The sequence below is a fragment of the Bombus bifarius genome, unplaced genomic scaffold (assembly GCF_011952205.1).
Source record: "Bombus bifarius isolate JDL3187 unplaced genomic scaffold, Bbif_JDL3187 scf7180000007977, whole genome shotgun sequence".
NCBI classification, from domain to species: domain Eukaryota; kingdom Metazoa; phylum Arthropoda; class Insecta; order Hymenoptera; family Apidae; genus Bombus; species Bombus bifarius.
In genome coordinates, this window is record NW_022884362.1 from 2,001,230 (window position 1) to 2,017,093 (window position 15,864).

Sequence of the window (15,864 nt, forward strand, 5' to 3'; positions counted from 1 at the left end):
TTACAGTTCCCATTCTTAATAATCACATACATCTCTTTAAGCTTCGAAGGATACACAATTGTAACATATACTGAATTACACAATGTTATGTACCAATGACATTGCACCAGCAACTAAATGGATAAAATCATGCCGCCGAATGCCATGGGTACTATTTTTATAATTGACATTTTTGTACCTAATAGAGATTAGTTGATTAATTATCGTGATTAGGTATACGTGCTTCATTTACATTAATAAATGAGTAGGAATCAAGGACTGTTATTTCGATTGAACATATTAAACGTACTGAATTTATACAATTATGGTTTTATTTTTTAATTTAAAATTTTCTATTTACTTTCATAAAAATTTAGCGTTATGTTTTGAAACATTTTCCTTTTTCTTCAATACAGTTCTAATATTTTAATACAAAACAGTAAAAATCATAAAAATATCATACAGGGAACAAAGAGAATAGAATGTAAAGCCAAATACGTTTAAACAACGAAATAGAAGATAAGTTGCGTTGATTATAGTAAAAATATAAGTAATACGCTAATGTCCTATATTTGTTATGTTATAACTTTTTGCTTTTATGCTTTTGATTCATTCCAATCTGATCTCATAAAATATGTTTTTTAAATTTGTCAATTTATCTCGTAATACACAGATGATAAATCTTGAAGATCAGTATATAACAGACGATCAAGTAAAAGCAGCATATCAAAATACACGTCTTGAACACAACATACAACTAGATATCAATTCCAGCCCTAAACTAGCAAGGCTTACACGAATTATGGTTACCCTAGGTGAGCAAACATTTGTGTCATTTTTAGTCTTTTAATACAAATTGCTTTTGATAAGACGGTACCGTAAGATGCTCGGATAAACTTTAGTTATATGTCTCTAAATAAAAAATTTTTGCTTTTCCAAAACTAGATATTTGAAATTATATTTACAATGACTAAAACGTTGTCCATAAAGTACATTCTTTTAAAATATTTCCTTTAACAAGTGCCTTTAGTTTGTCTTCCGGTTGTTAGATACAATCATTGCTTACCATAAAACATTAAATTTTTAAAATCTGGCTACCTCATTCGTAGTGACATTCCTTTGATTATTGGGTTATATTATTTAAGTTTATTAAAAAGGAATAAATAAGTAAACTCTAGATATGAATAGAGTGTGTACTGTAAAATATCTTATATATTTAATAAGGCATGGCGAACTCTCATCCTGACGCTGTCGTTAATATGATGATGGCTGGTGCGAACATAGTTCGTTTGAATATGTCTCATGAAACAGAGAAATGGCACGCAATCACTGTACAATCTGTTAGAGAAGCAGGAAATAGAATGTATGAATTGACGACGGAGGTTTACCCCTTGGGAGTTGCAATGAATCTCCAGGGTCCCGAAATAAGAACGGGTGTATTCCGTGGTGATGAGAAGAGTATAGTATGATTATTATCTAAAACCATTTGAATCAAGATATTTATTGACGATATTGTTTAATACATGTATATTGTATATGTTTTAGTAAAATTTTTACATGGCATTCTATGTGGCGATTGTATATACTGAGTATTAATATTTATAGGGATACGCTAAATTAGAGGAAGGTAAAATGGTAAAATTGGTAACGAACAATATCGCAAAACGTGGAGGGTGTGCTACATGTTTTTGGATTTCTTACCTTGAATTACCTCGCGTATGTCGGGTAGGAGATAGGATATTGATTGATCGAGGCGCTGCTCTATTACAAGTCACCTGTATCCGTTAGTTACACTTACCCTATGTTGATAAATTAATAACTAAATGGATAAATTAGTTGTGAATGTTTCAGATTTTAAATGTTTTAGATTCAAATTTTCGCTATGGTTACTGGAACTACCTTTCGCTAATTGTAAAATATAAATTTAGGAAAATAACAGTAGTATTAATAATAACTTATTTTAGCTTTTGATCGGCAAATAGAGCTTGATTTACAAAACATTAATATGCACACGATATAAACATTAATAGAAACCAAAATACTTTTAACGCAGATGAAGAAGCTGTAACTTGTAAAATAATTAAAGGTGGTATTGTAAGGGATAACAAATTGGTGCAATTACTAGACAGTGTAGTTTCATTACCACAAATTTCGGAAAAAGACACTGAACATATGAAATTGGCTTCAATGTTAGAATGTGATTTCCTTATAATGAATCATACACGTAACGAGAAAATGTTGTACGGCATTAAAAGTCGCTTGAAGAAAATGGGTATGGATAAACTGTACATAATTCCAATGATCTGTTCGATGCACGACATTGATATTACGCTAATCGATACTGATTAAAGGTGTTACTAAAATTTGCGTTATGGCAAAGATCTCAACTCAGCAAGGATTCGAAAATTTCGATGAAATTTTACATTCAGCTGATGCTATTCTTCTCGATAGAAACAATATTGAAATAGACGTAGGGAATGAAAAACTATTTTTAGTCGAAAAAATAATTATTGCGAAATGTATAAAGGTAAGCTTTTATTAATAAATATTTGTCTTGCATAACTTCACTGTAAATTCTATAGAATACTATGCAATTCTGTTCCGTAACAAAACAGATTTGCCATAATGATAGAAATTTACAAATCGTCAATACGAATATCTGTCACAAAAATTTATGTTCCTTTTAAGTCCAGTTTTTGTTTCTGTAATTAGGTAATGTATAAATAAAAAGAAAGAGGAATTGTTCAGAAATTATATTAATTAATCGTAGCTAATATTTAACGAAACTAGCAAGCTATAATTCTCAAGATCGTGATCCATAAATAAATTTCTACTTTGCTTTTTTCTTTCCTATAGATAGGAAAACCAATTGTATTAGGGTTTCAAGTATATAATAACGAACAGTTAAATATTGATATGAATTTAATTGCGCATGCTGTTTTAAATGGAGTCGATGCAATTTTTCTGAAAACTGGTGCTATGAATATGAAAGATACTACTAAATTATTAAAAGATGTCGATATAGTATGCAGAGAAGCTGAAAGCGCTCGGTGGCAAAAGGAAATTTTCGATGAATTAAGCTACAAGGTAGGGATATTCGGTGGAATTAAGCTGATATTATTATAATTCGATTTTTCGTAATACAATATGCATTGATATGAAGATATTTTGTGCGAAAATAGGTGCCAATACCTCTAGATCCTTTACACTCTATCATAGTTGGAGCAGTTGAGACATCGATAAAATCAAATGCAGCAGCAATTGTCGTTACTACAACAACAGGACGCAGCGCTGTTTTATTATCAATGTATCGTCCTAAATGTCTAATTCTTGCAGTTACTCGTTATGGAGTAGTTGCTAGATGGCTACAGCTGTATTATGGTATCCATTCTCTTCATTACAGAAGTAAGTATATCTTATGTTTTTCCTTAAAATAAATATACTATCCTTTTCATTTCTTCATATGTATGGATGTGCACATATGTTTTTTATTATACAGAGTCCCCAAGGGTTTAACGACTAAACCTTACCAGTATATTCTATGAGTAGAGTCGAGTAAAAAACGTTATATAAACGTAGATCGTTTAAAGTTTTATTAAAAGATTGTAATATAAAAATACGAAATGTACCAAGAGAACAATACTTTTCCTTTCAATATCGTTTCCACTTTTACGGCATTAGATTTTTATGCGTGGATAATTTTCTAAAAGAAAGATACATATATCAAAGTATTTGTAACTGTGGTGAACTCATATAGACAGTTGATTATTTCATTGTGATGAAACTAAATCAAACGAGTTTCGCAGCGTAATAAATTAAATTTCTTATCGCTGTCTTATAATACAATTAGTACTAATGGTTTAGTTCTTTAGTAAAAATTAATGTATTTAATATATGTAATTATCAATACAGCGGAGCCCTTGTCTGATTGGGGTAAAGACATGCAAACTCGAATACAGACTGGTATCGACTCTCTCCGAAGAAAAGGGTACATTAGAGTTGGCGATGCGATCGTGATTGTTAGTGGATGGCGTCAAGGAGCAGGCTTTACAAACTGCATACGTATAGTTTATGTGTCACCTGGACACATGGAAAATCAAATAGCGGATTTCGAGCCTTGCTGGTGAAATATATCCCTTTTTTTAATTCAAATAAAACAATTTTACCATGGTTGAAACAATTAATAAAACATTTTTAATTAACACTTTAGTTGTTTTTTTTAAACAACTTTTTAGATATTGTTTAACTTTATTAAGTTTTTATAACATGTATCTATATACTCTTAATTCCTGCCCGAGTCATTTCTTTCTGTTAATATTACTATCCATAATCCATATACCAAAAATCAACCTCTGTTACGTATTTATTTGTTTAAATCGATCAAATTTTAAATTTAAATTTTATTAAATTTATTTTCCGTTTGATTTTGGATTTAATCGGAAGGGAAATATTGAAATGATATTATTGTGTATGAAATATTGATTTAGATTTCTGATTAATACTGTGGACAATCAGTGTGGCTTCGTAGGCCTCGCCCAAGGATGAGCAATCTGCTAACGATGGGAAGAGGAAAACGAAAAACCATAGATGTTCTCTGCGTTGAAAACACCGTAATCACTGGTTGATACAGCGAACAATTGTTAAGGAAATAGATCGAAATTTGATAAAGTTGTTTTATTCCAGACAATTTATTAAATCTTGGCCAAGAACGTTTATTTCAATTTTATATCGTGAATTCAAGACGTTCGGATGAAATCTACGTAAATTGTGTGCTTGATAGTTTTATCTGTCAACTATAACTGCCGACGGGTGCTTTTGTTCAGAGACAACTTTTTTCGACTGCAAGTTAAAAGAGAAGAGGATATACAATTTCAAATTTCCTACCTTGATTAGATGTAAAGTCGATCGGCGGTATGTATGGCTTGGTGATGTGTCGAATTTTGACAATTAACTTTGATTCCGCAGATGAAGTGACAATACGAATGATGATTTTTTGAAACCATTTTTAATATTCGATTTCGACGGACAGAGTGACGATGTGAACAATTTGAATTTTGGATGAAGACTCTTGAAACTATTTAACTTTTCTAATATTCGATTTCGACGGACAGAGTGACAATGTGAATGGTCTGAATTTTGAATAAGGACTCTCCTACTCTATGTTATTCCCGCTTATTTATAATATCCTAATTGTCACGTGATGGATCATCTCTATGGGAATCACAGCATTGCTACGTGACAAATTAGGAATTTTGTAACTGTCTACATTCGCGGATTGTGCTGAAGTTTCGTCTTCTTGATTATCTTATTTACGCTATTCCTAATTTCTCATATCCTTGAGACACGTAAATGCTGCTGAAGTTTCGTCTTCTTAATTTCTCGTATTTCGTTGGGTATTAGGGACATGCAAGGTGCGTGATAAGATGTAGGTATCGTAGTAGCTCGTATTTTGCTAATGTTGCGTCTGCGATGTTTCCCAGAACTTCCTTACTGATGCCAATGGAACGTAGCAGGCGCGTGCCAACTTGTCCTTGCATCTACGATGTATCTGGTAACTTCCTTGCTGATGCCAGTGAATCGTTCAAGGCGCGTGGCAACTTAGTATTTGCCGAGTCTTCCTATGCGTTATTTCCTGTTTCTTTCAATAAAATATCATTTTCTTTTTTTTATAATAGTAAGTTTAATATATTATTTCATAGTTTGTTTCTCACGGCTAGATTCTATTAATTTCTAATATTCTTGCGTTACGTTGTATTGATCATTATTTATTCCCTCCTCGTTACGATCTTTCAGTTTATTATCATTTATTAAATATTTATTCCTTCGTTGAAAATATGATTTATCCTGCAACGCATAAAGGCTACTATATGCACGTGTTGATTATCCAAAATGGCCGCCTGTGAATGTCCCTAGTATACAGTGACATTTTATTAATGTGAAATCTATTATTTATCCGTTAATTATTTGTGACTTTATTTTAATAGTTGACGTATAATTGCAGTGGGAATAATATTATTTTGCATTTATTTACTGTGTATAATTATTGTATGTATTCCGATGCGCACATGTAGGAGCTATCATAACAATCCAAGATGGCCGCTCGTGAATGTCTCTAGTAAAAGTATAATGACGCATCCTTAATTTGTTTAATACTGAAATAATTATTCGTCCGCACTTATTTTCCTCTATTTTAGCGCAGTTAGAATTTTTAAATGACAATAGTATTGTTATAATGTGTATATATACTATGTGTTACTTTAATATAATAACATGTGGATTGTGTTATTGTTAATTTTTATAATTTATCAATAGCACTGTTTTATTGGTGTGTTTTGAGTAATTTATTTTTATAGAGTGTTCGCTTAATTAATTTGATAGTAATATTTTACTTCGGATATTTTTTCAATTGAAATATACTGAGCGAATCAGTCCTTCTACAGTTTCATTAAGATTTTTATGTTATATAACATTTATTAGACATTAGTTCGATACAAAATAATAATAATGTAATCGTAATAATTATATATATATATAAGGCATAGATCAGTCTCTAGTATCAGTATTGTGATACCGTCTTTTCTTTGCATCCCGCCTGCTACTCAGTTCGCCGTGAGTCGAATACACGACAACATTAAGAAGAGAGAGAAAGAAACAGAGACAACCGGGTTCGAACTATATTTACATGATGGCGTCACGCAACGAATCCTAACTACTTGATTGAAGCGCTTTACTGCAGCAGTTGATCAACATCGTCCAGTCACTAAGAGTCTTACCCCACCAGAAGAGTTTTCAGACCTGTGTATACCACTGTTTGTTAATCTATCTTATATGTATGTAATTACACACATAACTCGTCTGGATAGAACTGAATAAATTCTTGTCTATGCTAGGATGGAACACAATAAGTTCTTGTCACGACCGTGGTTCTTTTATATACTAGAGTTGAATTAGTGCAACACTTGGTCCCTTGGTGCAGCACTTGCACCAGCAACTCAACCTACGGGCGTGAACACTCTCATTTCCTCTATAATACTACTAGATAGTAACGTCTAGGAAAAAACAATCGAAATCTGACAACAGCTCAAACGTTGTATCACTTGTAAGTTATATCGTATATGTATTTAGAAATAAAGGTCACGAATTTGGATTACGACTTGATGAACAATATTCTATCAGATTATGAAATAATAAGGTAACTATATCTATAAAATAATAACAATGTTTCAGAAAATATTTATAATTATTAATTAAAAGATTAAAGGATTTAAATGAAATTTTAATTTTATCTATACGCACATGTATACATATACGTATAGTATGTATATGTATATACATATTGTTTCACATTGCAGGTCTCAATCATTACATTTGAATACATTTTAATCTCTTGAAATAATCCTAACGTATAGCAATCGACGATGGTTCAAGTACGATATACACGTAATTTATTTTTACGAGGAATTTGCATTATATATCTTTTTGCCTTTCTTAGTTTTTATATACAAATACCGGGTGAGTACAAATTGAAAGGTTCAAAATAAATAATATTTATTTTACATTGTTACATTATTACATTGTTCCTTCTAACATTTATTCTTTTCTTTTTCTATTTGTGATAAAGGATTATATGGAGATAATGGCATCCTACCGGCTAGAACTCAGCTGGATCTTAAAAGTCGTTCACCTTTGTTTCATAAATTAAGACAAAAACCAACATTACTGTGGTTTGCTCCTTATCTTGGGTTAAATATAGAATACATGTTAGATGTATTATCACTTGTGGGTGTTGCTCTTTCTTTCGCAGGGTAATGATTGATCATTTCATTGTAATTTATATAACCAAAGTGTATGTATACATAAATGGTTATAATAATGTAAATATTGGTTATTTTCAGATTTATATCACAAAGATTTTGTATTGCATTGGTATTTGCACTACTTTGGTCATTATATTATTCTTTGTATCAAATTGGTCAAACATTTATGTGGTTTCAATGGCAAGTAATATTTCCTAAATTTGTTAATACTTGTGTCGTATATGCACATTACATACATGTATATATATATATAACATTAGAGACAACATACACACATACATATGCAAACATATACACATATATCTATAAAGTACAGAATAATATATCGATTAATAGTATTAATTCAATATGGATAAATTGGGTTAATTAATTTTGTTGTTTTCTGAAATTGACTTCAATCAGCACAAATATATGTATAATATAATATAACATGGTTAAAGCAATTTACAAGTTAATTAATAAAAACATATTGCAATTATGTGTAACATAGTTAGAAAAATATAAACCAATAATTCCATAAACCATATAAATCATTTATGATAAGCTTATAGATATTTTTGTATACTTTTACAGGGATGTACTTTTATTGGAAGCAGGATTTTTATGTATATTTGTAGCACCATTTTGCTATTCTCAACGTGGAAAACTAAGTACACCAAGCGATGCTGTAACCTTTTGGACTGTGCGTTGGCTACTTTTCCGCTTAATGTTTTCCAGTGGAGTAGTGAAACTTACTTCTGGTTGTCCTGTGTGGTGGAAATTAAATGGTATAATATTTTGTCAAACATGCATTTACACTATAACCAAGTGAAAGAAGAATGTTTAGTTCTTTGCAACAATGTTTCAGCCTTAAATGTACATTTTGAGTCACAGTGTATACCTACTCATTTAGCATGGTACGCACATCATTTGCCAACATGGTTTTTACGTTTTACTACTGTGATTGTCAATATTATTGAACTTGTCATTCCATTTTTATTCTTCTTTCCAAACAGAAAAGTCAGAATAATTGCATTTTATACACAGGTAAATATATTTGATCAATAATTTGAGTCATAACTATTTGTATTACCTAATGTTTAATATATGACGATTGTTTAATAATCTATATTAATTCTATTAGGTATTTCTTCAGATACACATTATAGCAACAGGAAACTACAATTTTTTCAACTTTTTAACTATCTGTTTATGTATCTCTTTACTTGATGATCAATTCTTTTATAAAAAAAAATCTAAAAATGGTACTTATAATATCATAGAATCTTTTTCTACAATATTGTGTATTGTAGTTTATGGAGGAATTTTTTATGCAACATATGTGTATTACAATCTTAGAATATCTGATAATTGGACAATCCAAAGCGACATTGGTATGTAGATATCTTTAACAAAAGACACAAATATATTTCTTAATTGCCATTTCTTTTATTATTTACTTCATTATTTCAGCATTTACGCAAGAACAATTTGATTACATTTTATCACGAACAATCCCAGTTTCTATCTCCATCGGCATAATATCCCTCGCATTTACAGTTGTAAATGCATTAGTTACGTCTTTATTAGCCATTAAAGGAATACAAAATAAAATTTTGGCAACATTCGTTACGATTCTTTATGCAGCAGCAGTTTGTTCTATCTTCGCTATAAGTATTGTACGTATGTACCTGCTATTATTATGTGTCACTGTTTATGTTATTTAATATTCGTGTTCATAATGTTTGTGTGCCTAGGTACCGTATGCCACCTTACATCACAGTTATAATTCAACAATACCAGTGCAATTAAAACAGATACAAGGGAAAGTCGAACATCTTCATCTTGTAAATAGTTATGGATTATTTAGACGTATGACCGGAGTAGGAGGTAGACTAGAAGTAATCATCGAAGGAAGCAATGACATTGACGGGCCATGGAAAGAATACGAATTTTTATATAAACCAGGAAATGTTAATAATTCATTACCGTTTGTTGGTTGGTCATTTCTTCTTCTTTCTAAATCACATTATTCAACATCTTTAAGAATTGCAATTAATTATTATTAATCTTTATTGTTTTCAGCTCCTCATCAACCACGGCTCGATTGGCAAATGTGGTTTGCTGCGTTAGGTACTTATCATCAAAATCCATGGTTAATGTCATTAGCGTATCGCCTTTTGAGCGGTCAACCAGAAGTGTTGGCTCTAATGAATAACATGAAAAACCCATTTGCTGAAAAACCACCTAGATATATTAAAGCTAGTCTTTATCGTTATCATTACACCCCATGGAGTCAATCGTAAGTATTTATACGCATGTATATCTTCTCAATTATTCTTAAGTTTGAATAGTCTTAATTATTTTCTGTTTTATCTTATCTTTTATTAGGTGGAATAAACAAGCTTGGTGGACAAGAGAAAAAATCGGGGAATATTTTCCAATATTTAGTCACGATCATCCACCGCTTCTCGAATATTTATCAAAAATGAAAATTATTCAAGATAAGCCGACTTTCAAAATAACAAACGATTCGTTAAAACTATTCTTCGATAGCATTAGGTCTCTGGTTTACAAAATCGAAGCTAGCCTTCTCTTATGGGGAGTTTTTACAGCAGGTTGTACAATCATCATGACTAGTTACAATAATTCAATGTCAAAGAAAAAGTAAGTATTTATCTCATTTTTGTCATGTTCTCAGTAAAAAATAATTCATAGTTGGTTATGTTTATAAAAACGTGCTTGTGTATAGTCGTAATCAAGTTTGGTTGTATCATACATATAAATTATTTCATAAATTATGCATATATTATATTTTTACGAATACATAATCATCTGCTCAATACATTTTTCTTTCTTTTTTTTCATACATCTTAATCAAACATCTATTGATCATATGCATCTACATAAAATTTAGAAAAGGTGTGTGGGAGGGGGGAGAGAACGAATTTACTGAGAAAATATACAATATGTTTCCTATCAATAATACTGTAAAATATCTGTACTAAACTTATAAGTACGTTTTTTGTTGTCAAATTTTTTATACATGTATTAAATCGTTTTACTTTACCTTATTCAAAAATGATACATATATATGTTCTATGATATGTCTATACATACGATAATACTCTAAATCGCATTTAAGTTTAAATTAAATTATTTGTGATCTATTTTTCTGAATGTATTTCTTTTAAGTAATTATTGCAATGTAATATAAGTGTATATAGTATGTTTTGAAATTTGTTGTGCATTTAATAAATAAAAATGGTCAGAAAGTCCACTTCCAGGTGGATTAAAATGGTATATGTTTGCATAATGTAGTTAGTATAGTAGCTCTGTGTCACTTTTCTTCCTCAAGTGAAAAGAACTATCATATTATTACAACAAAAGTAAATGAAATCATTTCGAAAATTTGATCGATAAAAGATTTATGCCATCAACTAATATTTGAATTTTTATATTTCTTATTACATTTTCATGAAATTATTACTGATGTATAATGACCTGAAAAAAGAAAGAAATATTGATTCCCTTCTTTTAATAAACATTTATTTTGTATAATACAATACGATTTTTATAAAGTAAAATGCTTGAAAGATATAATTATTTTACATAAAGATACATAAAGATGTTAATATCATTGTGGTCAGTATATTAATCGATATATTGAAATATAACTAATGTAGTATAATAAAGACATAGGATTAAGAGAAAAACATAATTCAGGAAATATGCGATAATTGCAGAGAAAGAACCTCTCGTTAATTGCATGGTTTTCATGCCCATCACAGAGGGGAGGTTCCCCCCCAACCGTGAGACAATGTTCAACTACCAACTACGGTCGAGTAATATAACATAATTTAATATTAGATATGGTTGAGACAATGTATGTGGCTACTAATTCAAAAGCGGAACTTTTTTATTTTCGACATTTTTTGAATTCAATTCTTACTACCGTATTTTTGAGATCTTTCTGATTAAAATGAGACCAAACACAATATAATTTGAATTATATTTATTTATTGTTATATCACTATCATTTATTAATATAAGCAAATATGCGCTAAATCATATCGTGTTTGGTACCATTTTAATCAGAAAAATGTAACAAACATGTTGGTAAAAGTTTCATTTACCAAAATTAAAAATAAGAACGTCTGATTTTTGAGTTAAAGATCTCAGCTTATCGCGGGTCTTTAATATTTGCCAAACACTTCGACTCTCAGTCTCTCGTTATCTTTCATTCGAGTTGTTCTTTTCCACGTTCGGCACGTCTAAGATCTCGGTTTTCAGAAAGAAAATCGTTTCTACCTTTACATAGTTGCAAAACTTGGGTCCCGATTTTTGTGCAATTATGAAATGTTTCCTGTTATTCTAATTCATCTGACAGTTAGTCTAATTTACAATTACCTGAATTACTAAGTATGGGTAAAAATCACTTCATATTCTTCGTGTTTCATCTCTTTCTAAAAAAGATTTCCGACTTATTATATATGTTGGTGTGCTACAGTTTATAGGAATGAATACTAATAATAGGAATAGATAAAGATTCACACGGAGAAGAATATCTCATTATCAGTCGCTTCTACGAGCCGCTATTCAAGTGGCTGTACGATCTCATATATGGGGATACACAAATTGTTAAAGTCCACAAATATCGAAAAATTTGCAGAAGGTAGCATCTAAAATTTATAAGCTCCCTTTAGTAATTGTTTAAGATTTGCATAAAAATACTTTGACCCTATAAAAGAAAGGACTGCCGCTTCCTTTAGCCATTGTATAATAAGCTTCTTTCAATAGAAATGTGTCCAAACATCAAGCTCACATTCACTTAACTTTAATTCCATTTACTATCTTTTTTTACACATTTTTACTAAGGAAAAATGTTATCAACCTAATGGTAGCAGTTTCATATAGATTTAGTTATAAATAAAAATATATGTCTAAATAATATAAAAACAGAAATTTCTGAAATATCCCCATAAATTAAACCGTAAGCCAGAGAAAAATAATATTTACCCAAAAATTAACGTAGTGCTTTAATTTAGTGAAATGAAAGTTGCTTTTATTTGGAAGTGTAAAATTTATAAAATGGATTTTATAAGTTATATAATTTTGTTCCGCCCTTAAAATAAAAAATGGTCTAATATCCTAAACTGAATCCTTATATTATATCCTAAAATTCTCGCTTAATATTCGTTACTTCCTTGTTTTATGTTCCACTAATGTGTCTAATATTTGAGACGTCTCTTTTTCGGTGGAATATCTTCGAACAAAAATGTATCCTCTACATAAACTTGTGGCAATAAGATATTTGACAGACCTAATGGGTACTTAAATAATTGTTCTAAACGTGTTTCTAATAAATTAAATGCTTGTAATTCGCTTGATGGTATAAAATATTCATCAAGAAAACTATACTTTTCATTTAATCGTTTCAAATATGTTAAGTTTTTAAAACTTATCAAAGTTGCATAGCTAGCATACATCATAGATGTTTCATGGTTTTGAGTAATTTCTGTCATACTGTTAGATAGACATTTGCTTTGAAATTCCATATACTGAGATTTGTAATTGACATCGTCATTTTCATGAGATGCAGCGGTACCAATGTCGAAACGAACGACTGATTCCAATTTTTTTAATGTTTTGTCAGTTGAATTGTTTCTATCGTTGCTATTATTGGTACGACATCGACGTTGTAATAGTAATTTTGTTAAAAATGTAGAACAGTTTTGAGTTTCAAAGGCTGATTCACAGCATTTTGGATTATTAACTTGAAAGGAACGAGCAAATTTTTGAAATTGTAATTCTTGTTCATCACCACCGATGTAAGGAATTATAAGCTCTGATGTATTAAACTCTGTAGGTAGTTCGAATACAAATTTATTGCTTCTATCTATATCATAATCGATACACTTCTTTAATTTCTTCAATTTTATTTGCGAATCAAAAGGACATGGAGGTAAAAAACAAGAATCTTGTTCAGACTCATTGCATTTAAACATGCGTGATTCATACTCCTCTACAATTTGAAAGTACTTTTTCTTATCACTTTTTAGTTTTATATATTCCCTTAATGAATGCAAAAGCTGTTGATCTCTATTGTTTAATTTTTTATCAATAATGTTGTTGGATATACAGAGTTTGGCATTCAATGCTTGTAAAATATTATATAAGCTTATTGTTTTACATTTCAACTTTTCCACATCATGAAGTTCCCACTTACGTATCAAGTGTTCTGCTTTACATTTTGTATGAAAATAGTCAATTAGTTCTTGATCTATATTCGTAATATTATTATCATGACCTTCATTGGTAATACTATTATTAGGTTCGAAGATATTTTTACAAAGTTCTTCCTTTTTTTGTTTCTTGTTTTCATTTTCTGAATGTTGTACTCTATTTTTTAAGCGATATTTATGCAGTTCAAGTATGGAAACACCTCTCTTAATGTATTTTTGCAAAGCTGTATATCTATGTCTTAATTGAGTCCTAGTTTTGCACGAAAAGTTTTTAGCTATTACAGACCAATTTGGACCAATGCACTGAAAAAGATGAAGTAACTTTGTATCTTCTTCAAGCGTCCACGAAGTCCAACTTTCAATTTGGTTAATGGTTAATGTTTGATAACGATCATGAAGTTGAATGGTAGATCTATTAGGCATTAATGCAGCTGATATTTTACGAAAGTTAGTACCATATTTAGTAACAGCATCTTTCAAGATATCGTCTTCAGTTTTAGTAAATCTGCCTTTAGTTAAATATGGTGATAAGCTGTATGACCATCGAAAATAAACTTGTTGCTTAGTTCTATTTTGCATCCAACTAGTTACATCGCCCCAAGGAATGAAGTCACCAATTTGAAATATTTCTACTAGTTTCAAAAGTCTTTTATCTTCTTCATTTTCCCAAATGCAATGGACTTTAGGTAATGTTTTCCTTGTATTATATCTGATAAGACATTGATACGCACTACGATTTGTATTTAACTCTTTGGCAATTTTGTCCCAGTTTTGAAATTCATACTTTTGTACTATTCTCTTGAGTTTAGTAATTTCTGACTTCGTCCAATGCTTCCTGTTGATGTTAGGGTGAAGAAAAACATTCCACATGATACGACAATCAAATGGAGAATGGACATCTTCAAAGTAATTAGATGATATTTTAAACCAATCAAATTCTTTTTGTTGTAATGGATTGACTGTTTGTAAAATATCTGTAGATGAAAATTTCTTTTTCCTGTTGTTGTATTCTTTTTCTCCTTCAGCTTCTTTTCTTACCGCATCTAAAAGCACATCTCTTTCCTTTTTAGTCCATGCAGAAATTTTGGGAAGATTTTTGAGCTGTAATTCTTTATAGCTTTCCTTCAACATTTCATCTTCATTATTAGAAGCAAAAAAATAATGTTTATCCTTAAAATAAGGCATGCCAGCATTGCAAATTGAAATTTTTGTATCTTTGGCTATATTTTTTTTTAAATTACATTCTATCACTGCTAATTTTTTTTGACATTTTGTAAGAGCAAGGATTATGTTGCTTTTTAAATCCATTAAAGAAGAGATTATTTGTTTGTTATACTCTAGCATATCATAGCAATTTTCGATACTATATTCCGTAAAGTCGTCTTTGGTTTGACATTCATTTTGTAGTACACTTATTTGATCTTTAACAGATTCCTGTTTTAAGTTATCGATTAATTCGATGTCATTTATTTCGTAATTATTCTCAAAATGATTTCCATCTTCACATTTGGGAAATATACTTTCTAACAACATTTCGACTAGATCATTATTTTCATCACCTTCATCGAGTACCGTGTTCATTACGAACAGATTTGTAAATAAGTTCGTTATTATTTATCGATTAACAAATTACACTTTCGATCAACATTAAATTCACATCAATTTATGAAAAATAACCATATCTATTATTAATATATTTGCAATAATTGTAAGCAAATTACAAAAGATAAAGTATGAAGTGTACTAAAAAACATAGGTACGTGTTAAGACTTTAAACTGCGTGTATCTATATTTACATACGTAAATAAATGTGTCGATGTAGTTTTCAAGACGTGTTGTTCGAC

At 30.1% G+C, this 15,864-nt stretch overlaps 3 protein-coding genes across 3 annotated transcripts; 2 read left to right on the top strand and 1 right to left on the bottom strand.

Moving 5' to 3' along the window:
* The first annotated feature begins 82 nt into the window (after window positions 1–82).
* Window positions 83–4,178, top strand: LOC117204060 (pyruvate kinase-like). The gene is made up of 9 exons (XM_033441075.1): window positions 83–148; window positions 653–794; window positions 1,204–1,442; window positions 1,585–1,762; window positions 2,033–2,251; window positions 2,331–2,506; window positions 2,836–3,066; window positions 3,162–3,384; window positions 3,892–4,178. The coding sequence occupies exons 1-9, from the start codon at window positions 83–85 to the stop codon at window positions 4,104–4,106; spliced, it is 1,689 nt and encodes a 562-aa protein (XP_033296966.1). The 3' UTR covers window positions 4,107–4,178.
* A 2,817-nt stretch (window positions 4,179–6,995) lies between these two features.
* On the top strand, window positions 6,996–11,078 carry LOC117204059 (lipase maturation factor 2-like). The gene is made up of 11 exons (XM_033441073.1): window positions 6,996–7,171; window positions 7,332–7,491; window positions 7,601–7,784; window positions 7,875–7,976; window positions 8,370–8,563; window positions 8,644–8,822; window positions 8,920–9,169; window positions 9,249–9,454; window positions 9,533–9,773; window positions 9,861–10,077; window positions 10,167–11,078. Exons 2-11 carry the CDS (start codon window positions 7,398–7,400, stop codon window positions 10,444–10,446), a joined length of 1,947 nt encoding a protein of 648 aa, XP_033296964.1. The 5' UTR covers window positions 6,996–7,171; window positions 7,332–7,397; the 3' UTR covers window positions 10,447–11,078.
* Window positions 11,079–12,069: 991 nt separating this feature from the next.
* LOC117204058 lies at window positions 12,070–15,683 on the bottom strand. Its single transcript, XM_033441072.1, has one exon. The coding sequence runs from the start codon at window positions 15,599–15,601 to the stop codon at window positions 13,007–13,009; it is 2,595 nt and encodes an 864-aa protein (XP_033296963.1). The 5' UTR covers window positions 15,602–15,683; the 3' UTR covers window positions 12,070–13,006.
* Window positions 15,684–15,864: the final 181 nt, after the last annotated feature.